Source organism: Athene noctua, chromosome 6, assembly GCF_965140245.1.
Source record: "Athene noctua chromosome 6, bAthNoc1.hap1.1, whole genome shotgun sequence".
NCBI classification, from domain to species: Eukaryota; Metazoa; Chordata; class Aves; order Strigiformes; family Strigidae; genus Athene; species Athene noctua.
Genome location: NC_134042.1, coordinates 35,942,749 through 35,968,684, shown reverse-complemented (window position 1 = coordinate 35,968,684; position 25,936 = coordinate 35,942,749). Strand labels below are relative to the sequence as shown.

The following is a 25,936-nucleotide window of genomic DNA, read 5'->3' as shown; positions in this document are numbered from 1 at the left end:
GGACTGTATTAATTGTCTTTTCCCATCCCACTCTGTAGAGCATGCTTGTGAACTGCTGCAACCCCATGGGATTCTAGTGAAATACTAAACAACTCTGACCACATGCAGATTTATTCTTCCACTCTATGCAAAACAGGACTAGGATCGCTGTTTCTGAAGGAAATCTTGGATTAAAAAGAAGTATGTCACAGGCACAAACTTCAACAGAGAGACTGCAAAAGGAAACCACCAATTACCACTTTCGGTTTGCTTTTCCCTGGACATTTGTGAATCAGATTTTAATTTCCATGAATATTTAAAAACTTTTGTCCTTTTTGCAAAGCATGTTCGTATCCAATGCACAAATCCATAAAGTCAATTCTGTTGTATTTTCAGAGCAGGGCAAAAAATAAATCAGCTTGAAGTTCAGGCAACATGTATGTCCAAACTGGCCATCTGCTGAGTGTGTTAAGAAAGCCTCATGCCAAACAAGCAACCAGTATGAGGCTGAGGAGTCATGTGTTCATGGCACCTCCAGCACCTGGAGGAACGGCTGGAAGGTGCAGAAGTAGCCACTAGGGAGCAAGCGCTCTGTGGTCCGTCTCCGGAGATGACCCCTTGCCAAGGCGGCCTTCATGCTGTGAACTGCTTGGCAGCTTGGTGGGTGTCTGCTTAGTCATTATCTGCAAAGTACTTCCAAAGCCATTCTGGGGCCATAGTAGTGTCCAGCAGAACAACAAGTGGAAAAGTTAGGGACCAGACTCGAATTAGCAGACCTGGCCAGAGAAAGTTTAGACTCTTTCTACATGCCTTTTTTTCACCTGCCATCTCCTGTAAAGGCAGCTTACCTTGAATTGCAGACAGTAAGAAAGAAATATGGAATAATTTATTTCATCATTCTCTGCCAGAGCAAGATTGTTCCCTAAAGCATATTTTTTAGCAATTTGTTCTGCTTACCTTTAGAAGACACAAGTAATTGCCTTCATTCCTTTCATAAGAAGACTAATAGATATCAACAGTGGGATTTTTTTTTTTCTTAAGAAGAAGCCACATGTATTTTTTTTTTAATTCTATCTTGCTGCTGTTAGTTAATCTTCTTGCTGCAGCAGTCCTTGACTATTTCTCTCCTCCTCGAGGACCTCAGCCTCAATTTGAGTCTTTCCTTTTCCTGCTCGATTTCAGCCAACTTGTGATATCTTTGTTACTTTAAACTAACCCTCTAAGTCGAACCCCTGGCAAGATAATATCTGATCTGTGTTCCTACAGGTATCTTGTAACAACCAGACATTTTGCTGAGCGGCAAGAGAAGGAAAACAAATAGGTGATAAAGCCTATTTTCAGTGTCAGTTCTTTCCCAACCATTTGAAAATGATCATGGGGAATTTTGATAAAGGTTCAGACTAAGGTATTGAAAGACAAAGCAATTTTTTTTTTTTTTTTGTCCAGAAATAATTGAAAAGTACAGAGGAGCAGGGAGTGGCTGGGCATATATAGGGTTAATCTTGTCTGCAAAGTAATTGACAAAAATATCCACTGGTTTCTGAGGACACTCTATTACCAGCCTAAGGTAGGAGAGCCTCCAGAGATTTAAAAGCAGTCAATAGCTCTAAAAAAAGAGCAAGCCTTTGGTTCTGGTTGATACTAAGTTAGAGCAGTAAGTCAAGGTAGCTTTTCCATACCAGCCCCGTCTTCAGATTTATGTACATCAAGCTGCTTCTGGTCTGCAAACAAAGCTGGCTCCAAGTCTGCTCAATGTTATTCTTCGGTGTCTCTGTCCTCTCCCATTGCACTGGCTCCTGGGAGACTGTAGCGAGCCGTAGGATTCAGCAACTGCGGAACTAGATAGGGGATGGTGATTGTAGCTAGGAGTTAACAGTTGCTTCCTAATCAGCTGCAGGGGCCAGTGGAGAGATGTTACCCTGCCTCCCCTGTCAGCATGGCAAATGTTGTCACACCAGTACAAGTAGGAGGTACCCCAGGTGTGCGGTGCCCCTGCCACCGCATGGAGCAGGCCCCTTTCCTATAGGGCTCCTCTTGGGAGAGTCCCTGACACCCCAACCCAGCGTGTGAACAGCACTGGGAGAGCTGAAGCTGGAGGATATTCTGCTGCCTGTGATCACCTACTTTAAAAAAAATAAACCTGTTTAGCAGACAGATTTATTACCAGCCATGAGGGATTATGAAGCCGAGTCTCTTTGATTCATTAGAGCATTCAGAGAGTTTGTGTAAGTTCCTGGAAGCTCTCTGGGATGGTCTTTAACCATTTTTTTACTGTTACCTGACGGTGAAGGGAAAAGTTGGAAAGCACTTGTGCTGAATTTGTTTTTCCCTATGTTTGGTAATAGATTCTGACAAGCTGTTTAAAGAACTGAGCCTTCTGACTTGTGCTGTGCTGAGACATCCTTCCAAATCAGCTACGCATAGCCTCTTCTGTTCTTTCCTCCCTCTCTATAATATTTCATCAACAAAGCCCTACCTCCATTTCCCTGAGGCCAGAGTAATGCATCTTTCTGCATTTAGAAACCTCCCACGCATGTGAACATGTCCTTTGTGCAGTGATGTTGTTTTAATTAGGCATGCCTCTCTTTCTGGCCAGAAAGACATGAAATGATTGCATACAGCTTTCCTGCAGCCAAGAGGCAGCACAGCTCCCTTGGTGCCCAGCTGTGAGTGGTGGGAGAAGCTCTCTGTCTGTGCTGGGGGCTTGGGGCTAGGCTTGAAAGGGGAGAGGAGACAGGCTATGTGCCTGGACCTGGCAGGGGGAGGGAAGCAAAGCTTGGGCAGGAGAGAGGAGGGGGAAGAAGGCAACCCTGGGTGACCCCAGGGATAGGCAGGAAGGCAGAAGAGGCCTGCTTAAAATGTGTCAGAAAGCATGGCATGAGACACCCTCTTTGTAATGACCAACATGTCATGTAAAAGAGCTAATTAAAGAAGATGTTGTTAGGCCAAAACTATTAGGACAGTAACTCACCCAAGACCAAATTGTAGAGGGCAACTGTTGAATGCTAGCATAACTATCCTTAGCTTCAGCACGACACAAGTCTGTCTCAGGTGGTCTCCTAATCCTACATTCGAAGTGTTTGTTAGATAATATGCTTATTCATCTTTTAGGCTTTATCTCCTTAAAATTGTATCCACTATTTTCCGTCTGAGTATCAGTCCATTCAGAGAGAGCTGGCTTAGAGACCTCTGAAGTTAACACCTTTGAGAAGCTCCTGCGATGTTCAGATTTCCTTTTCATTAGGGACTTATTCCATTTCGTAGCGCTAGATTAGGAATTTTACTGAATATTCCTTAAATCTCTAGTCATGTAAATATTACTGATGGTAAGAAAAATACGCTGTTAATAAATGGTCCTTGTGATGACTAGATCAAGCTATTGAATATAACGTATACCAGTACTGGCTAAATCATTGACCATGGCCAAGCAATGCCCACACTTGGGTTGTGCAATGCCTCATCTTTAGCGTTATTACTAGCCAACACTGCATGTTACAGAGACTACAAGTCACAGTTAGTGGTGTTTTCATTTTGACCATGTCATTGCTGTGGTCTGCAGATGAGTAAAATGTGGGCTCCTTCTCCTCTTGGTGGGAAGTGAAATGCTCTCTGAACATCAAAGTGAGGCTGGCAAAGCAGAGGAGGTATCTCCTCTGACTTTCAGTTCTGCCATAAGGAAAATGAACATGATCCTGACCCTAACTGTCTTGTAATTTTTATTAGCTCTCTTTGGCTTGCAGCAATGACCCTGTGAATAATGCATGCTGCTAGATGGCTTTCCTAAGGAAAGAAGGCTTACGCAATCATATTGTCTGCCACTACCCGCCTTCTCCTTACCCCATAATAACTCGGAAACCAGCTGGCCAATTTCAGCGGAGTTTGACAGAGGGAAAGAAGCCTTGAAGATACTGTGTTAAGTAAAAAAAAAAAAACATGTAGGGAAGAGACCTCCTTTGTAGTTGCCTTAATGAGGAACATGAGCTCAGTTCTCGCTACAGGTCTGAGGTGCCACTTGGGTACTGAAGTCCAAGAAATGCATTCATGGAAAATCAGTTTTCACTGTTCCTGCTGCTCATGCAATGACTTGTTTCTTCACAGATCACTCAGGGTGAGCCCCAGAAGTCATGCTCCAAGCCTGTAGCAGAGAAAATCACAGAGAGCTGCCAGCAGATTTGCCAGTGCAGGCCACCTCCACCATTACCACCACCTCCTCCACCTCCACCACCCCCGAGGCTGTTAGTGGTGCCGAGTAAGTAGCCACTGGTAGGGTTGTGGTGCGCTGAGGGAGGGTGGTGTGATGGGGATGCCTGGACAGATGGAAGGTGAAAGGATGTGGGAGAGGGCACAGCTAGCTCGTTTGTCATTTTCCATTTAGCAAATGGAGGAAAAAATGTTCTCAGTAGAGATGGAGATCTTTTTTCTGATCAATGAATAATGCTTAGTTTTTGGAGGAAAGCCAAAGAAATTCCCTCCTTTCATTGTATTATATATGATTTCCTAGCTTTAAATGGTTCCCTAATGGCCTAGCCTTGGGGGATGCGTTCCCCTCGAGTTACATGACCTCCTGTTTCGCCAGGTGTGCAGTTTGGAGATCTGGGTGTTCAAAGGCAAATAAATTTGTAAGCGGGCAAAAATTAAAACACTCTGCCTAGGCCATGCTGCAGGTTTGGCTGTCTTCAAGATCCTGGCTCTCTACTGGCTTACCGTAGTAGTGAGTCACGCTCACTGGTTTTAAATAGCTTACAACTGTAACAAAAGTCAGAGGCATGTCAGGAGTCAATGGCAAGTGAGCAGTTTTCCCATTAATGCACGTACAAGCTAAGACTCATCTGTTTCTCTTCATGCAAATCAGTGCTCCCAAGCCCATCTGAGCTCCTCCTAATTTCCAGCCATGCATCCCCCGCACACCTTACGCCTGCAGTTCCTGCTGGCTAGCTCTGCCAGCTTCCTTCAACATCGGTATTCCTGTGATCCCTGATGCACAGATTCTTTCTGGAGAGCGATATCTGTGCCAGTAATCACTGGAGAAGCAGTACCTCTGCAGTGGGACGGAGCTTGCCGCTGCTACCTGTGCTGCCTCGGTGTAGGGACAGGGGCTGAACCCTGCGCAGACATTTTTAGGTCCCGGGTGTTTGGTATTTCAGCAAATCTCTTTAACGCTTCTATATTTTCACAAATTTGTCTCTCCCTAAAAGGCTGACTATTAATTCTTCTCCCTGCTTAGATAAACTCCCCTGGGAATAGTGTTGCAAAGTATATCTAGTATCCTTCTCATCGCTTCCCCCAAAGGAAAAGAAACCATTAGGTAGCATAATTTGGCTGTTTGGCTTTATCAGTGCCATCCCCAGATATGCAGAAGACATGAAGAAGGCTTCTGCACAGCTTTTAGCCAGGCAGAGAACAGGCAGAATTTCACAGTGTGTTTTTTGCCAGGAGCATGCTTTGTATTTGTGCCACACTGAAGAAATTTAAGGCAAAGGAATGAAAAAACCAACAGTGAAACACTTGGGAAAGGAAGTACAAAGACAGCTTGTAAAGCAGAGATGGAGTTTTTTTCATAGCAGGAAAAATTTTCAATGTTCAGGAAAATGTCATGGACAGTAATATTGAAAATTCCCTTGATCTCTGTCTCACAGTCAGAAAATAAAGTACTTTGCCACTCTGGTTTTTAGTACCTGGGGCTCCCTGTTGCCCTGAGGGAGCTGCTCTTGGCCACATGAGATGTGGCAGAGCAGTGTCGGCACAGGGACCAGCCCTGCTGCTCAGCTGCGCCGGGAGGGGGGCACCACTGCCAGGCTGCTTCTCTTTCCCAGGCTGCTGCCAGGCAGCTGGTCTGAACACATGGATTTGTCTCCTGTGAAGTGGGAAGGAAATCACATCAGAAAAAAAAAAGTCTTGTCACACATTGCAAAAAGAAGAAAGAGAAGTCAAATGGGCCTGTGACTGGGATAGCCTGATGCTTACTCAGGATGGATTGCCAGGTGTTAACCCAGTTCTAAGAATGCGCTATATAAATCCAGATGACTAATATTTTTAAAAGTTATTTCATTTCAAATGCAGTAAAAAAAAATAGATTACACATTCCTTTCACCAGTAAGCTTTAGGGTAGCAATCAAGTGCCTCATCTTTAAAGATGCTTTCCTTATTATCAGCTGTCTAGGCACTGTGATTTAGTCCACATGTACAGCAATCCCCATCTCTGTGAGAATGAGCAAGCCTTGTGGTTAAATATTGATGTTATAGACACTGCTTTTAAACATCATTCAGAGGAGAGAACAGTAAGGGGACAAGACAAGTTATTGTTAAGTGGTTGATGCTAGACTTGCACTTTGCACTTTTTAAGTGATTGAAGTTAAGTACTGGAAAGACTTCTGCAAAAAAAGCAACAGGCCGGGAGCTGCAAGCTTTTTACCTTTATAGGGTATAGTGTCTGCACTTCATAAAGATGCTGGCATTGCTCTCAGTTTTGTGAGCCACAAAAGGCTGCAGCCTGCTAGGCATGGTCCTTAAAAGCTCTTTTTGCAACCAAACTGAACGTTGTTGGAGGATCTCTACATCCTTCTAAAACAGCTACTGTGGTTTGCCCGTGATGATTAAAGCCGATAGATACAAAAATTCCTGTCCATCCAGTCACTACAGACACTGACAGCTCAATTATCTAAGTGAAGCTATCTAGTGCTCTTTGACATGTCCAGTCTGGTCTCTAGCTGCTGCTATGGAGAAGAAGGGGACCCTCTTTTGTGTCCTCTCTATCAGCCCCACATGAATGTTTTGCAAACCCTACTTGGATATATGGGATGACATTGGGTAACTGGGTTTGTGAGCAGCTGCATCACTCCTTGAAAGGTTTTTATTGTGCTTGAGGACAACCAAGGACTTTCCGGAACAATTGCAGTGCATTTAGTTTCCCTTTAGACATTTTGATATTGACAGGTTGATCCAGTGGCAAATCTTGAGCTCTACTTCCTGCAGACAGATTTATACAAAATCTATTAAATGTTGCGAATTCCAGAATTCACGTGTAATAACTGGGTAAATGTTGTGTTTATTCTGAAGGACAATAAGGTTGTTCCCTCCACAGAAAATGAGTAAATCACACACAGTTTAGCAGTCAGTCTAAATACATGAGCAGTGGTAGAAGCACCAACTTTCCAGGCTTTAGGATACACCTCAGTGTTATAGTCATGTATTTACAACAGGAATGTGGGGGGGGTGTTTCAGTGTGGACTGAGCAGGCATATAATTCATTCAACAACAGGAATATGGGAAATTAAATTAGATCATGTGGCCCATATATTTCCAAATATGGACAACAAAATTATGGACTGGTGAATTCAGAGGATGCCTCTGCCACCAGAGCTCCAGGCCCCAGCAGAAAACATAGTCAAATTTTGTCCTCCTTCAGCCATGACCCCAGGCCTCCTCTTCCCACATTTCTAACTCCTTCACACAGACCACTGGTGTTTCCGATGTCCCTTCCATCTCCTGTTCTTGCCTTCACTGCATCTGCTCTGCAGCTGTCAGGGGACATTCCCTCAGGGCAGTATATCCATGTGCCTCCTCCTTGCTAAGGAGAGGACTCGGTCTGCCCCAGTGAATCTGTCTGCATTACAGTATCTAAATGAAGGCTAGGGTCAGCCATGCTGGTCGCTGTGGATGCTGCTTCTCTCAATATTGCTAGTTCAGCCTTGTCTCTTTCTATAAAATGGGACACATGGAGTTTCAGTTTTGAGTTTCTTGAGCTTCATTCCAGATGCAGTTTGTTGGTGTCCCACTAAGATACTGCTGTCTTGTTCAGCATAGACGTGTACCTTACTGAGGATCTTCAAGGAGAAGGGCTCCAGCCCATGTTAGAAGTAACTAGGATGGTGGGGACAGTGTGAGAAAGTGGTGGGAACTGTCAGGAGACGTGGTTGCTGAACCAACTGCAGTTCCTCCAGATGGTGTGGCATATTGATGTTTCCACAGTAACTCTCCTTATGCAAGCAGCAGCCTGCTCTTTAACCCGTGCCTAGAAAACTGCTTGTTGATGAAGTGAAAGGAAAGCTCATGAGGCTCTGAGGGGCCTAAGGCCAACTCAGCTTAGATGCTGACAGCGAAGAAAGGAAGAACTTCCAGTGAAATTGAGTGTGTTCCCTAGATGTGGCTGTAATGACCTGAAGTAGATAGGGATGGTGAGAACCTGGCCTTTAATTAACTCTTTTTCCACCCATCTGCTTTCCTCCTTGTCTCTGGATTTCAGCCAGCACTAAGGCAAGGTGGATGGAGTACTTGTTTAGGCAGCATTTCTAACACAGCTTCACAGCCCCATGAGATTAAGCTAGTTCAAATTATGTTGACCCTTCAGAATCTAAAATACTGCTGTTGTCAACCCTTAAACACATTGTGATCATGCAGTTTTCTCCAGGGGCATTGCAAAGAAGAAGGAACTTTGTTTAGAAGTAGAAGCTAGGTTTTCAAAACGGGAGAGGGTTAAAGCCAGACATGCACTGCAGTCAGTATCAGTTTTAACCTATGTATGGTTTGAGGAAAAAACATTTCAGAAGTTACTTCTTCAAAATGGTACAACAAAGAGAAAGGTGGTTCAGCAGGAACACCTCACTTGCTGGTTAGTAACATTTGCTGCCTATGCGCTACCAATCTCCTGCACTGGATGAGGAGTCCATGGTACTACCATCCCATCTCTGGATGATGGAAGCATTCAGTCAAACATTGCTTCAGTCAAAATTTAGAGGAGGGAACTTAAACAAAAGTTTTTATCTGAAATCATTACAAGGTGTACTGGTACAGCTACATAGGGCTATGTGACAAATCTATGAGTCACTGGATGCTTGCACACAGGTACACAGTGAGGTCTTTACAGCTCCTGACCTCAGTGAAAGTTTGCCCTGAGCTATCAGCTGAGATAAAGCATGATCAAGTCAGTGCAAAGCCAAAGTGAATGACATCACTGCAGAGGACTCTAATCTCCAGGCTGTAATTGTATGATTTTGTTTCTCAAGGTGAAATCTTTCCCTTTATCTTTGGAGATAGTGCTTCTAATTAAGTAATTATTTGGACTGGTGAAAATGCCAAAATAAAAATGACCATCTGCAGGAATGGTGCAACTTTTTGGCAATGGCTTAATTTATGTATAGCTTAATTTCAGAAAGTGTGCAGGGTCCCTTCAATGCAAGTAGGAAAGCTAAGGACATTTGGATCTCTTAGGACAGATGGTCACAATGTGTGTATATAGGCAAGAATCTGAAGTACAGGAACAGTCTGGAACTTCTTAAACTTTGAGTAGATTTTAAAGCAATTAAAATTTGCAGATTTGGCTTGCTGACTGTTAACAACATAGCCTTTCACAGCAGGAACTTGTTAGAGAAATAAAAACTGTATGACTCTGGGACATGAAAGAATAAGAAATGGTTTTTCCTTAGGCTTTTCTATGACCTGGTGGTAGAATGGACAGGGTGATCCATTGTGTATCCAGAGAATGAGTTTGGGCCTCATGCTGAGCAATGTCTCCATATGGCCATTCAAGCAGGAAAGCTGAGCATGGTCCTGCTGCTCACCATATTGCTTCTTGTAGTACATGGGTACAGGTGTTGATGTGCTTGCCTACACAATGTGGAAAGGACTTTCATCCTTGGCAGAGGTCTATGATTGTCCCCCAGGAGTTCAGGGGAGGTTTTGATTGCAAACACTGGAGGATTGAAATCCTCCTGGAGGCCACCACATGTTCTAAAACATGAGGTGCCAAAGAATTTGCTGTGGGCAGTCTGGTGTAGCTGGTGCACTAGGGGTTCAGCATCTCAGAGAGTTCTGACTTTAAGTTTCTATTTGAGTAGGCCTTTTGTCACGTGAGTGCTTTTCACCTTTCCGAACAGCCACATAAATGCAATTCTGACCCTAAGGACTCAACAGGCAGGACTAGGAACCTGCCAGAAGAACCAGTTCTGAGTAGTTTTGAGATATTTGGGCACACTTGAGGAGTCTTGGATTAACTTCTCCCAAGTGCTGATGCCCAGAGGAATTGTTAGCAAACAGATGGGGGTTGTTTTGCTTTCTAATATAGGGAAGATGTTCTCCTCCACACTTCATACAACATAGCGACTAGCAAAACTGGACAGTAATAGAGGAGAACTACAGTAGCACCAAAATGGCAGGAGACACATCATCTCCTACACCGAGACGTTTATGGTAATGACAGCTACTGTGAGAGAATATTGTTTTATCACAAGTCTGATCTAGAGAGGGATTTTTTTTTAAATGCAAGCAGAGTGCTGAAACAGGGAAGCCCTGTCAGTTTTGGTAACACAGCTGTCATACTGTGAATTAGTCTTGTGTGAGAGCATTGTTTATAATTTACAAAGCAAAACCAAAATTCAGTTCTTGTCTTCTCCTACATACACTTTCATTTTACTGGAGGATTGTGACTCTAAGAACTGGCAGTAGGATTTTGAGGCTTTCAAATCTAAACTGAAATTGAGCCCTGCAGCCTGCAGTCTTGGATGATGGCACATCATCTAGTCTAGTTCAGGTCCCTGTCCTGTTGTTTTTACATCACAGACACTACCTTCTCTGTTAGCACAGTGAACCAAATCATTAAGCATCCAAGATAAGATTTAGGTAGAATTCACCCACCTAAATCAAAACCACAATGATTAGATTTCCTGCCTCAAACTTCAGGCACCTCTGATTTTATCACTAAAGACATAAATACTTACAAATCCGGATAGTTTTTGTATTTTGCATAGTTCTTTCTGATGTAGGAATAAAAGTTATAAGTCCTCCCAGTCAAAATGAGAAAATTATTTAGGGTAAGGAGATTTCTTACGCAGCAACCACATATGAAGTTTGAAACAGTCAGAACATCTGGGATGTTATATTAAGTCTGAAGAGCTGGATTAGTGACTAGAAAGCAGGTAAGATTGGAAAGGTTCATGCTAATACTTTCATGATAGGATTTGGCTATCACTCGTGCACCTAACATGTCCTCATATTGTGGTGTTGTAAACTCTATGTGGTTAGATCAGCCTGTCAATCACAGCTTCCATTGCTTTCCCAGTTCAGAATTTTTCACCACCATAAATTCTGAAATGTTTTGTCAAGTCTAATTTTTATTTAGGCAAGTGATGAATCTTCCCCTTGCTCTGGGACCTTGCAGATTTGTTTTGAATTTTTCATGCAGTAATAAATCCATATTATGGAAAAATCCATTCTCTTGAAAATGCACTCGTTCATACATTTTGAAGTATCTAAAAGTGAGAGCCTCAGGCCAGATTTTGCAGTGCATGAATTAGTGGGAGTTCTGTTATCTATAGATTAAAAGCATTGTCTAATTTTGAAAAAAGAAGCATGAGATATTAAACTGATTCTTCAGTAGAACAGCGCTTTCTACTTTGAGATGCATACTCTTAACAGCTTGATTTTTTAAATTTTTAAGGAAAAGGAGTTGGCTAAGATGAGGACATTGATTCCCTGTGTGGATGGCAGTCCATTTGTACATGCCTACCACTGATTGAGGAGATAACAAATCTTCAGTGAAGTTACTGATGAGTCAGAGGCTGCTGATTTACAAGTAATTCTAGGTTCCCCTGCCTGTAGCAGGAGTTGTGCCTCATCTCAACAAGTCAGAAGTAAATTCTTAATCAGCACAAGCTGTTCTAGCAGAGAGGGCTAAGCAGCTGACCTTGGTAAAGCAGACCCACAGAAATGTATGTTCTTGTAATGGTTTTGTGCACTGTCTTTGTTCTAAATGTGATATAAAGGCGTTGCACTGCCTGTCTAATTGCAACTTATGGGTACTTTTTAAGTCAAGGAAGCAACAGTCTGGACATTTGTGATGTTATCCCAAAGTGAGTACATGGTGTCCATTAATATAGTACAAACACAGGTTAATAACTGATGCCATTGCCAAAAGCTCTCAATAATTATGCAAGTTAATTTGATGCTTCCACTAGTAAATCATATCACATTTAACCACATATATAGAGTGGAAAATTGTGAATTCCTAATTGTTATTAAAGTGAATTGGTTTATAATTTTGAAGTATCTTTGAAATGGAGCTGACATTTCATCAATTCATTGGTTAGAAATATTTTACATAAAAATCTGTTCCTGCTGATACTAAACTGGACAAATGCTGATATTAAACTGGACTTTTACCAGGAGCACTGCTGCTATTAAACTGGACTTTTACCAATGGAGCAGATTCTATTGAATCATCCCTGGATGTTTTCCTTTCCTTTTGGAAGCAGTGAATAATCTTATTTCATAGCCACTATCAAAGGAAATGACTATCAGTGGAGCAAAGGGTGTGTTTGGTTTAACCCTCATTTTGATTTGGCAAGCTGCAGGTGCTCTACCTCAGCTTTACCGGGCATCATTCTGCAGCGCTGGCTGCCTGCTGCTATGGGCTTTAGTATGGAGTGATGGTGAGCAGCATCTCTGCAATAGCTTGCTTACCTGTGCAGGTCCAGACTTCTGTGTAAAGCCTGAGGAAAACACAGATAGCCTGTGCCTTGTCTTTTGGCTTCCAGAGAGTTACAAATGGACTCTGAGTGATGACTAAGGACTTCGTGTTGGGCATTTGGCATGGTGAAATGGCTTGATCTGTTAGTGTGATGTAACTACCATTTCAAATATTCTATAGTTTATGGACACTGCATGAAAATTTTTCAGTTGATGAATGTAATTTTATTTTTATTAGAATTAAATTTACCCCTGGTTTGGAAGGCATTTCACACTTCAGTTCCATTTTACTCTGGGTGGATCATCAATGTTATTTTCCTTAAGTTGAACCTAAATACAATTTGGAAAAGGAACTTGAGTGCACTAGATATGGGAATTACTAATTGATCTCTTCAGGGACATTTTTGAGTGATAGCTGTAGCCCTTACGTCCAGCAATAACTGAGCCATTAGACTGATACAAGGAATAAACTATGGAATATCAAACAGAAGGATTATGTTTCTACAGAGACCATACACTAACAGAAGTAACTGCTACATAGTCAGCCAGCTGTTCTATAAAACTCAGACGTATGACTTGCAATATGGCTTTCTTTGTAAAGTGAACTCTTCAAAACCATCTGTACTTACCAGTCTAAAGTGTTATAGTTACTCCCTCCATATAGTGTCTCTGAATGCAGACCATTAATTTTTCAGAGATGGACACAAACCAGTGCCTTAGAAACTGCTGCTAATACATTAGGAAAATATTCCCAGTATTTCCAAGTCTTCCACAGTCTGTTAGGAAATTCAGTCTGCTGTTGAGTGAAGCTGGTTTTGTGTCTGCCTTCCCTGGAGGCACTAATTTTGAGAAAGTTTCAGCTCTAAGATGTGAGACTTGTCCAATCTTTGCTGTTATCTGGAGGTTCCTGAGCTCTTTAAAAAGCCACTAAAGATCTAAGAGATAATATCTTAATCATACCAGTAGCACTGAATTTTTCTCACATTTCATAGCCTGTGACTTTGATGGCCCCACTCATGTGAATACTGTTCAGCCTGAAGAGGTTGTGAAGATCTAGACCTTAATTTGATCTATATATAGAACATTAGACCAAGAAAATCTGACATCTTTCTGCAGGATTGAATCTGCCAGCCCTGAGGCATCTTATTAATCATTTGCTGGCAAAAGACTGGTCATCAATGTAGGAGCTTAGACTTCCGAAATCGTATTTCAGCTATTCGAATTTCAGCCCATATCATCCCTCCTTTGAAGGCTTGTTCATTGCAAGAGCTGAAAGATGGATAAGCTTTCAGAAAACCTGATGGTGACGTACTGTGACTCCCACAAAGGAGGCATCTTGCCCACTCTGTGGGGAACGGCGAAAAGAGAGTCCAGGGTGCTGCCTCTTCCTCTGCCACCAACCTGCTGGGAGATCCCAAGAGAGCCAACTACCTTATCAGCCACCAGAGTTATCGTATCTGAAACAGTGATATTTTTTCACCTTTGTAAACTTTGTATTTGAGACTAATAGATGTTAAACACTGAAGATTATTATTATTCTTAGGCTCAAAATTGAACAGTAATTGGCTATGGAATTGATCAACTATGTCCTGTCCTACCACTCATTGAAGAGGAGGCTGCACCACCACACAGCAAGGAATATAAGGTGTTCACCATGCCGAGAGCAAGAGGCAGAGCCTGTGGCCATGCCGTCACTGCATGGTAATGAAAGAAAGAAGGCAGCCTGAGAGGGGCTGGACAAGAACCCATGGTCAGAAAGAGCACTATGTCATGTCTTATTTCTCCTTTGTCAGTGATGATACAGCTTCTACAAAGCCCTGACAGAGGAGCGTATAGCAGCTGATACAAGAATTAACAGCTTGGAAGGGCTATCACTCTATGTACTTAAGTGCCCATATGGGTGCCACTACCGCAGTACCTTAACAGGCTCAGCTGTACCTGCCTTCACAGAACCTGCTGGGGCATGGATTTCATCCATGGGTGCCTGGGGCTCAGTAAAAGCAAGGGCTTTTTAAGGGCTTTTATCACCTAAAAATGCAGATACATGCCAAATGAGCTCTCCAGACCACTTAACTCTCAGCAAGTGTCCTAAGCCGTGGCCCACTCCACCTTGTTTTGGAGAGGACTGATGCTGTCTCTGTGCTGTTTACTAAGCAATTCCTTGCTGTTGATCTCAGGTGAGTGGTGGCCAGCAGGTCTGCAGGGAGGATGAGGCCAATTTTCTACTCATGTCTTTGCTCCTTGACAGTCACTTCTTCGTGAGATGCCCTCTGCAGCTGCACTGCCCCGTGCAGGAGCCTGTCTCTCCCTGAAATATCTAGTAGCTGGTGATGAGCCCATCTTCTGCCCTGAAACAGCTTGAAAGCAAGCCAGCTTGACTGGAGTAGACAAGTGTCCAGAAGACTCATTTTTCTTCATACCTTTTTTACTGCAGTGGATTTGGAAGGTGAAATTGGCTGGAGGAGGAAAGCTCTGTGGGAAGACGCATCTCCTGGCCCCAGTGAGTTCCAGTTTGGAAGTGACCCTTTACTTCTTTTACTGGTCCCTACTTTTGTTTGATGTCAAATGTTTCAGGGCTCAGTGCTGTAAGCCTGCAAGGCAAAGGTAGCCCTTTTCCCAAGAAGCTTCAAGAAGTGTCCACATAGTTGATTCCTGGCAGCAAACCTCCTCCTGCCTATGCTGAAGTTGCTCACACCTGTACTGAGCTCTGTGGATCTTAGCAGTCAGGGAACCTGCCACAGCAAACACCAAAACTGAAGCTTCTGATTTTTTTCAGCCTTGTTATGATATGCAGTGAGGAAGCCAGAGCCTCACACAGCAAGGCAGCCAACTGTCTCCTCACAGAGCAGTCACAGGACAGGCATACATGGGGCATGCTGGCAGAGGATGGGCTGCAGTATTGGCTTAGTCTGCAAGGCAGGTTTCAGCCTATTACAGGCGTTAAGTTCATCCTTAAAATGTGCTCGGAGTTCACTCACCTCTGTGTATCATACTCATTTTTAGATCGTCTTTAGGAAATCTGTGCCAGCAGAAGCAGGGAAGGGTATATATAGATACCTGTATGAATGTATGTGTGTGTGTGCTTGTTGAATACTGATGAAAGTATGCTTTCCAGGTATCAGAGTGCCGAAATGGCAAAGGCAGATATAGCATGAAGGTTGAGTTTTGGGCCGCTTTTTTCCAGGATATTCTTTTCGCTGCCATAATGTGATGAGGTCTCACACTTTGCTGGGGCAAGCAGATGATCCTCAGCCTTGATTTTCCCTGCTGAAGAATAGGCAGTGCTGTCTGCGCATTGCTCGCCACTGGAGAGCCAGACTGTGTGTTTGTGCAATGACGTGGATGGTACTGTGCTGGCACATCTCTGTGCCTCTCAGTGGTGCCTCTGTTCAGAAGAACTGAGAATTACTGTCCCCAGGTCAGTGCTGTGCTGCTGTTGTTCTGCCATAGACCACGACCTCATTGCTGTGTTTTCTTGAATAGGTAGTTGACAGGAAGGTCAGGGAAACACAGCTAGTTCTTGTAGAAATATAGATGAAGTACTTATAAACTTACCTATTTACCCTATAAGAGAATTGGGAAAGGAATAACAACAGTGCTGACATGCAGCCTTATGTTGCAGTTTTTATCCCTATATCCTGCAACCGTTTGGAAAACTGGAGCTACTGTCCCCGTACTGGAGAAGGAGAAACAGAGGCTGGGGGTGAAGATCTTTACAAAATCATTCAACAAGAAAAGGGAAGAGCTGAGGCTGGAACCCACATCCTGAGAGGAATTCCTGTCCTCTACCCACAGTGACACTCTGCCTAAGTAAAGAGAGATTAAAGTCTATATCATAAAACTCAGAAGATTAAATTTAAGGTTGTATATGAACATACGCAAGTTGAAGCATCCTGGCTTTCTGAGTGCTTAGAACCTCGGAAAATCAGGTCACCTTCTATAATAAATTCCAGTGTACTAATTTAGCAGCAAATTTTCAGGCACTTGTGACCTGTTTCTTAGAGGCACCAGATACCCACTGATCTGATCACCAACTCCTGCATTTCGGAATGCAGGCCCACATGTACAGCAGGGTTTGTCTGAGCGATGGCTGTCATGGGGAAGCATCACTTAGTGACTATCTGGGGATGTCACTAGGACTGTCTTGGTGCTGCCCAGCCTGATGCTGATCCGGGTTGTGGAGAACAGGGAAATGTACTGCTGCCCACGAGGCTCTCCAGCATGACTGTGTTGCTGCAAGGAGACTGCCTTGCAAGGCACAGGCTTCAATTCTCATTTGCTCAGGACAGAAACCAATAGTGTGTGATTTAATCGGGGTAAAAACAATTCAGTCCTTTTTGCTGAGGGAGAATCAGATGGTGAGGGAGAAACGGAGTCTCACTGGGAGACTGTTGGTTAGAAAAACATGTGACAAAGTCAGATCACAGGGCAGTGGCTGACGTGAGCATCCATTGTAAAGATAAATGCCAGAGCTGAGTGTTAACACAGAAGCTAGCTATGATGTAATCTCCTTAAAAGCCTTTTTTCCACAAGGCCTTTAAATGCTACTGCTTCTCCAGATCGTGCTTTAGAGAACAGACTCTCCCTCTGTGCTCACTAACCCTGCTCTCCTCCAAAAGACCTTGGCAGCTGAAACCATGTTTTGCTCCTATTTGCAGTGTCGTACCTCAGTTCTGGCAGGTCCCATCAGCTTCACCAACAGCCTAATAGGATTAAGGCTGGCAGATCTGGCCCTCAGCCTGTTAGTTGTTTGGAGCACAGACTTTCTCTCCCTACTTTTTATTACAGTCCTTCGACTGCTCTGCTGTATGCATCATCATCCTTCCATAAGCATGTAGGAGTCTGAACTGAAATACTAGTTTTCCTCCGCAGCTGTGCAAAACCAATACAAGTTATCCCACAAGCTTAGCATCAGCCCTTCCTGGCCACCCGATGGGATCCCACCTCATTTCTGTCCATAGGTGACAGCCACACAGAGCTCCCAGGCATGGCATCAGTCTGCCAGGTTGGGGCAGAGGTCTGGCCCCTGCCTGGGAAGTCAACAGGGGAGTTCACTGCTTCACCCCTGTAATGTCGTTATGGCCAAATCTAGTGTTTGCATCTACTCCCAAGGAGGAAGCAACACGATCCAGAGAGTAGGACTGGCCAGAAGTCAAAAGACTTTTTGTTTCCTTGGCTTTTTCACTGAGCTGCAGTGACTTTCCACAACCTGCTTCCTCACAGTGTGCTTCACTTATGCCTGAGTGACCAATACTTTCATCTGCTATTATTTTTACTTTGGTCCTAATGATATGTTCATTTTCTAAAGGACCCTCAAATCTGCCAGGGAAAAGCAGCTGCATGAGAGTTACCAAGACAGCACAGCAGCATGGGGCTTTAGTGAAATCCACTGCAAAACCCAAACCTAAATTCGTGCAGGTTCAATAACCTCTAAAGCTTAGATCTTAAGCACCACACTCAAAACTCCCCCACTCAGCTCCTCTCTTTTTTACTGGCTGTATGCAGGCTCAGATTTTTTCACCGGTGGTTCCAGTCCTATTTTGTGCAAAGAGCTATGCACTCCTCTGTTGCCCATGACCTTCAGAAAACTCCTGCAGAACTGCCCCTTTCCTCTACCTCCTGCAAACTCCATCTCCCAAACTAAACACAAACCTGAGCGTGTTTCTTCTTTCAGAAGCGAAGTATTTTTAAAAAGGGGGGGGAAACTAAGGAGACGAGGGAATGGAGAGTGTAGAATAACAGCGTCTACACTGTAAAAGCTGCGGGGGAGGGAATTTCTCCAGCATCATCCCACACATGTTTTTATTATAGCAGAAGTTCCCGCTGCGTAGTGATCACAGTATCCCCCTTAAAAGTGTAGTAGGAACATATGCATGGAGCAGCTGCATGATATAAACTTGTCTGCAACATAATGTGATGAACAGAAGTATCATCTGCTACAGGAATAGCTGATTTCCACCAGTATTATTTAACCTAGCTACTCCAGGGAGGCAGTAAATCAGGACAGGCTTTTTGCTGAGCACACCACTTTTGCCTGGTAGTAATTGTTTACCCAACTAGCTCAGGGTACTCTGGAAATGGCCCTAAGTTTGCAAGCCACAGGAAGGGCACAGATCTATAAGGATGGAAAAAAAACAACATAGATTTTTTAATGGATCGAAATTTACTCCAAAATCAGGTGATTCTTATTTTCTTTAAACCTGTCTATTGCACATTGTATACAGTTACAGCCATGCCCCAGAGGTGAGGGTGGTGGGATAGGATATTGCTTGTCTAAAGCAGTCCTTTAGTCTTTTCTCGCTGGGTAATGTCTTCCCCCCTGTGCTTGTTCTCTGTGACAGGATCTCAGGGAACAGGTCCAGCAGAGCAGCTTTCTGGGTCACTGCTCTTTGGGGACTATGATAATCCAAATCCTTTCCATCATGTTCGGATTTACTGGAGATGAACTTGCCCCAAGTGGACTTCACCTGTTATTGAAGCTGTCATCCATTCCTGCTTTACATTCCTGCTGTATTGGCCCAGTCCCTGCAGTTAATGATGGCTGTTAATAGATCTGGCTTTCTGTGCTGGCCATCCTGTGCCCTTTTTCCCACCCCGACTCTCTAAACAGGTGTCTTGGTTTAACCTAACTGGCAGTTAAACACCACACAGCTGCTTGCACTCTCCTCTGCAGTGGGATGTGAGAGAGAATTGGGGAAAAAAAGAGTATAGTTCGTGGGTTGAGATAAACACAATTTAATAGAACAGAAAAGAAAGAGAAAATAATAATGATAAAAGAATTAGAATATGCAAAACAAGAGATGAACAATGCAATTCCTCACCACCCACCAACTGATGCCCAGCCAGTGCCCAAGCAGCAGCCACTGGCCAGCTTTCCCCTGAGTTTATGAACTGAGCATGATGTCATATGGTACCAGGAGGGGAGCATTCTGTGCCTAAAGCCCTCTAGCCAGCATCTAGATGGGTTTGGTTATGACCATGGCTTACCATGGGGCAAGGAAGTTGCCCCATTGCAGTGATGGCCAAATCCAGTTTATCTTTCTTCAAGGTTTAATTGTGCCTATACGCTGCTGGCAATGGCTCCTGGTGCTGCCACCGGCTCATGTGGTTGAGGCTAGACCTGCTTGGAGTCTTCCTGTCTTGGATCCATCATAGTTGAAATCTGGGAATGCCTTTACTTTCATTGCCACTTGCATTTGTGGCAATCTGGCAGCAGTACAGGGGAGGATTACGGCCTCTTGCAGGCTGTCTCTGAGGCCATGGCTTGCTGGTCAGTGAGGGGGGCTGACCCAGCCCCTGGGGCTCCTGTCAATACCAGCCATTGCCTTTGGTGTTTGATGTGATGTGCTCCTGCAGCAGTTCAAGCATGGCCAGGTGTGTTGTCTGCAGGCAACATCTGTGAAGGGAGGGTGATGAGGTGATCTTTGGACCTGATAGGGAGACAGTGAAGTGCATCCATTCATATCTTACAGCTCCTTTATCTTCAAAGTAAATCATTTCAGACACATACAGAGGTGCCCCAGACGTGAATGTTTGCCTTTACGTGTTCAGCCAATGTACAGAATCTCAAGTGCAGGGAAGTGGGAGGAGTAAAAAGGAGTTGGTAGAGTTTCTCACATATTCTGTCACCAGCACTTACTAATTAATCCTGAAGAGCCACTCAGAATGCAAACACATTTAACAAAACTGTTGGCAACAGTTTAATTTATATGGATGCATATGTATACCCCTTTATATACATACATTAAATATATATATATACACCACATATATATCCTTTCTGTGTATGCATGTGTATATACATGTATGTGTATGCATATATGTATATACATATATATAGTGTGTGTATATATATACACACAAACACCAGGGAGTTCCTCTCACAGCATGCAGAAACCTAACACAGTTAGACAAGCCTCTTTTTCCCTTGCCAGTGGCAAATGGCAATTGTTCCTTCTGTGAGTCTGTCTTTGTATCCACCCACCTGCCTGAGCGTTGCCTTCTGTGGGCAACTGTAGTTGCAGTGTGAACAGGAGTTGAGGTTTCCCTCTGGCCATGCGCAAGCCCCAGGGCCTGTGCCGTGGGGCTGCCGTGAGGCAGGGGGGAGCAGAGGAGCCGCTGCATGGCGTGTGTGCATGTCTGGCTTTCTGCTTCTGGAGGAGGCACCAAGGCTCCCCATCTCCTGGTCAGCCTCCTCTCCCCCATCCTCCCTGGAAATTTTCCCCTCAAATCCAAGAGTGTCGATGGGTGTGGTTCAAAGGGAACACATACTTTGCTTGTTCCTGAAATGCCATTTACAATGACAGCTGAAGATCTATATTTCTATCAAGGTCTAGCAGTACCACAAACTTTATTAGAAGGCTCTTCTGAAGGATTCGGTTTTCCTGTGCCAGCTGCCTCTTGCTGTTAGAAGCCCTGGGTACACCCAGCATGTTCCTGCCACCTGGATTATCCAGACACATCTGTAGGGGTTCCTGTGTGACAAAATACAGCAAACAGAAGGGACACTTGAGCAGACACTGACTCACAGATCTCTCCACATGACCCCAGGTTAGGTAACAAAACCTGCACCCATAGTGCCCACAGCCTCTAGGGCTCTGGGGACTGAGCTCCTGACCTTCAGCAAAATTTCCAGCAGTGCTTATGAGTGTCGTCATGCAGGTGCTGGTACAAGGTCATCAGCTGGCACCAGTCTCACAGCTGGGTGGACTTCTACATCACTTTAGCTCTTGACCCTTTTTTATTAGCTGCCTAAGGCTTCATTCTGATGTACAATTAAGTTAATCAGCATTAAGTTAATCAGCACTCACTTTGGGGTGAATCTATACTGCTGGGGGTGGTGAAGAATTAAATTTTGCATGAAAGTAGACAAGAGACCTCAGGATCATCACTGAAGTCAGCTTTCTCAAAAAGGGTGTCGGCATGTGATGAAGGCTCCCCTTGTTTCTCATCTTGTACACAATACAGTGCTTATAGAGTAAATGTCCAAGTAAATATCCAAGCCTTGGTGTCTCTGTGTGTGTAACTGTTCTGCTGTAGGGTTTCTCGTCCCAGAACCCAGGTTATTTTATATTAATCAGAGGATTCATTGAACTCCTATATTCCACAGGGGGTTGGATGATCATCTTGAGTTGATGAGACCCAATCTGCAACAGATTCAAAATCCCTCTACATATTTAACTGGGCATGGAGTGTCCTGGGAATCGTTTCATATACTTTGACATCTGAAATCTATCTAAACCTCTCCATGTTTTCTGGGCTTGTTCCTACATCCCAATGTGATAATGGCTGTAGGAACTAGTGGCTTCTTTCTGTCTTGCATATGGAGGTGCCAACATACAAATTATTTGAACATACAGAAAAAATAAGGCAAATAAGAATGAAGATGAGACTAGAAATCCAAATCCTGCCTTAGCTAGCAGATCAACAAGTCTCTAAAATATGACATACACAGAGGTTTCTAGAAACACATTGCCTGCATCTCCAATTCCTTTTAAGTTCTAACCAAGACTGACAAAACACTTGAAGCCCTTGGAATATGAGCCTGTCTTCAAAATAAAATCCAGTATTGCTTCCTAGCATGCTAGTTAAAAGTGCGTGGCTGATTCAGGCCACAGTACAATAGCAAGAGGAGTGCTGCAGGCATAGAGATGACAGGGTTTAGCCTGTTGTGAGTATACAGTATTAAAAACAGGCAGATGTCTCATAAAGATAATTATGGCAGCACTCTTGACCTTTCTGTGAGAACAGGAATAAAAGCAGAAGGAAAAACAATAATCAGTTCTGATTTATTTTGAAAGCACTCTTCCTTTTTTAGGCATGAAGTTACTGTTCTTGTAGAGAGGTGAGGGGGTCACTGTCACCCTTCCACATCACATCAGTGCACACTCATCAGCTGCTTGGGACTGAGCCTGTAAGCAGATTGGCACACTCAGACCTCAGCCAGAGAGACCTCCCCTGGGATTGCACATGGGAGCACGGGTCACTGCCTCCCTTAGCTATTTTCCCTCTCAGCTCTGTGTTTGGTTTGGGTTGGGTTTGTTTTGCTTTGTTCTGTATTATTTTGTTCTGGTTTGTTTTGCTTTGCTTTGCTTTGTTGGGCTGGCTGATGGGTGGGAGCTGATGGAACAGGATGCCCTGATGCAGGCTCCCTGCCTCAGCATCGCTGCTGAGGGCTGTAAAGAGGCACCACCCCAGCCCAGCATAACCCCCTCCCGACAGGCTTGGTGGTGTTACTTTCTAATGTCCTGCAAAGAGTGATTAGCCTAAACCCCATATTGCAATGGAAAGTAATAACCCTAATCAAAATAAATGACAGGAGTACTGGATTTCCAAAATCTGAGCTTTATAAAGTACAGCCATGGCCACTAAAGATAACCTAAGGGTGTATCCAGGGATTCCAAGTCCCATTTCTATATTCTGTCGCAGGCAGTACGTGTCACTTTTATAACATACACAAAATGATTTAATGCTTAATCCAGAAGATTAAAACAGCTTCATCACTGTTTTTTGGGTTTGGTAGCTCAGGGCAATTTTGAGAGTGACCCACTCTGAGATTTGCTAAAAAAGAAATCAGAGACTTCTTTGTAAGTTTATGGAAACTTCCTTTCCAGTGACACAACCTTTATTTTTGTGCCTGGACATTGAGGGAAACCCTCTGTATCTGAGGTAATCTTTCCTGGTATGCACATTTCTTGCTTGAGCCATGTGTGTACAGATACTTGCTAACATTAGAACTGGAGATGTGTCTTTATGCTGAGCCTTCAAAACAAATATAGTCAAAGAAAGCAAGTGTGTAAGCTTTTTGTGATGCTGAAATAGTTTGCAGGATGCCTTTGCTCTAAAAGTACTTTTTTATGAATTTGTTTTCAGTAAATTTGATCCAGCCACCCACTGTAGGTCTGAAATGGGACTGTTTATTCATTGTATTTATTTAGGTCTGGTGCTCTTGGGAACAGGAGAAGCTCTTGGCCCTCTAAGAGTAAACATAACCAACATTTGTACTTCATATATTTTAAGGCCAAGAGAAAAAAGGCATTGTGCTCATGTGGTCTTTCCAGAGACGGAGCATTTTCTTTACTTACTTACTTCTTATTCTGAGTCCAATCTCTTTAGCTGAATTTAGACTTCTTTTAGGAAAAATGAAAAGTCTACCTTAAAATAAATTTCTCAGTGAAATACTCCACCAGAGCTGATAGACTATTGTAATGAATAATTACTCTTAATGATAATAATTACCCTATTTCTAATCTAAATAGACTCCACTTGTAGCGGAGTACATTCCTGAGTCATTTACAAACTCTACCAGTATCCATCATCCTCTTTTGGGGAGAAGGGGGGAATCACTGTTAAAAAGCACATTATTTCAGCAGTAACATTCCATTTATAGTTAGATTTTGAGACATACCAGTTCTCTGGCTTTTAAGTGAATTTATGTGTGCCACACTTTCTGTGTGGCTTTATAGTTTCAAAACCCCAACATCATGTGGAATTAAGTCAAATGTTTACCCGTCTAAAGTTATCACACCAACACTAATACATCTGTTTATCAAACCAGTAATGTCCTCAGAAAATATCTAGTTAGTTTGACAATATGTGTTTTCCTAAACCTATGCTGTTTAGCATCAATTATTTAAATATTTTATTAATTCATTGAGATCTTCACTATTTTGGCAGGACTTCTGTCAGAATGACAGGCTGTGTTTGCTTAGCTCACCCTGCTTATTTTCTTTAAAATGTCGTCACTTTCCTACCACTTTCCACCCAACGCTGTGTTCAGTGTTCAGAAAGACACCAGGGCTTAGGAGAAAAAGCACATTTTCCTCAAGTTTTGCACTGTGAAAATCACTTTTTTCATTCAGCTGATATTGAGGCTAGTGAAGAGCAGCCAAGAATGAGCCAAACCAGGAGGCAATCATGCTCTGAGCAGCTGAAACTGCTCACATGAGACTGGTGATGGGTGCCGAGGAAGCAAACACCATGACCAGGCTGGCCAACCCTCAGCTCTTGGTAGCACTGCGGTGATGACAAAGGGACTCCCTCCACCCAGGGGTGTCCTCTACTCCCCACATACACCACTGCAAATGACAGCAGTATGTGGCCTGCTGTTTATTTACATGACAAGGGAAAGGGCACAATTTGGTTCTGAACCCATAGACCTTTTGGGGGTTTATAATGGATTCAAAAGAGGTGGTACAAAGAAGGAGGCAACCATGAAAAATGTTTTCCTGCATTTTGTCAAAGGTTTTGTTAGATGATAAAATAACTACACATTGTCATAGGTAGTGTGGAACTTCTTCTGCTCAGTGTTTTTTATTATAATTTCAGTATCTGCCTGAAGAGGGTTTTGTCTTCACTCCTCAGAGAGGGCTCAAGAAATGCATTTCTATTACCTGCAAAGTGGCACAGTTGAGAGGATGCTGCAGGCATTCTCACCCCAGGATCATTTCAGATCATTGAGGGCATGACACGTATGGACTCAGCCCCTCCCAGGTGCAACCTGTTTTTTCTACACTGCAGGTGATGAGCTGGGGCCTGGGACCCAGGCAGAGGATGGAGAGCCTCCTCAGCCCTGGGCTGCCCCAGGGATCAGAGCTGTGAGCTCCAGCCCAAGGGGAGAGAAACATCAATGCCTCCCTAACATCAAGAGCTCAGTGTAGGACTCACCAAGAGGCACCTCTCTGAGGACATGGTGTGCCCCAGGCACCTTGCTGTCTCTTTGGGAAGTTTCCCTTGTGGCTGACTTCCCAGCTGCACATAGAAGCATTATGTAGGCCAAGCTTGGGCTTCCCATCAGGATAAGAGGATTAAAAGCAGTTCTGCTCTTCCTCAGAGGATAATTGTGAGGAGAAATGCATTAAGGATGTAGAAATGCCATAGTAATGAGGGCTACATGAATGCATACTGAGAAAGGCAGAAAAGAGCACAAAACTAGGAGCTTACTGGAAAAAGAGGGGATGTTTCTGAAGAAAACAAGATTACCTAATACTGCAATAATAAGGGGCAGAAGTAGAAAATAATTTTTTTAAGCTGTATAAACCCACCAGTGACTAAGAAACAGGTTTTGATAGCTTACAGTGTGATTTCTTGTGCTTCTTTCTGAGTGCCTGGTCTGGCCCAGTGGGGATTAGGTGGATTAGGGGTCTCCTCCACATCAGCAATTCTTATTTTCCTATCACTAATAACTACATATAGGCTGTCAGGAGTCATATTCACTATTCAATCACACATATATCTGTTTATTCTCCATGTAAAAATACTGTGATAAACCAATACTGTGATAAACCATCAAGGGGCACATGATGCACAGGCATGTGACAAACCTTGCTTTATACCCTGTCTCTGCCATTCGTCCATCTCACTTGTGCCTAGGAGCAACCCAGTCTCACCATCTCATTTTGCTTTACAACTAGTTTGTTCTCCCTGCCTTTGAGGGAGAACAAGGACTAGATAAGGATAGCCTAACTTGCCCCATTTTTTTATGATATCATATAATTTT

The 25,936-nt window shown here is 43.5% G+C and overlaps 1 protein-coding gene across 1 annotated transcript in view; it reads left to right on the top strand.

Moving 5' to 3' along the window:
• The window catches only part of PRIMA1 (proline rich membrane anchor 1), a 55,266-nt gene that overhangs the window by 2,362 nt on the left and 26,968 nt on the right, over positions 1-25,936 (top strand). The window contains exon 2 of the mRNA XM_074908586.1: positions 4,078-4,228. Coding sequence (XP_074764687.1) covers positions 4,078-4,228 — 151 coding nt within the window. The remainder of the gene's footprint in view (positions 1-4,077; positions 4,229-25,936) is intronic.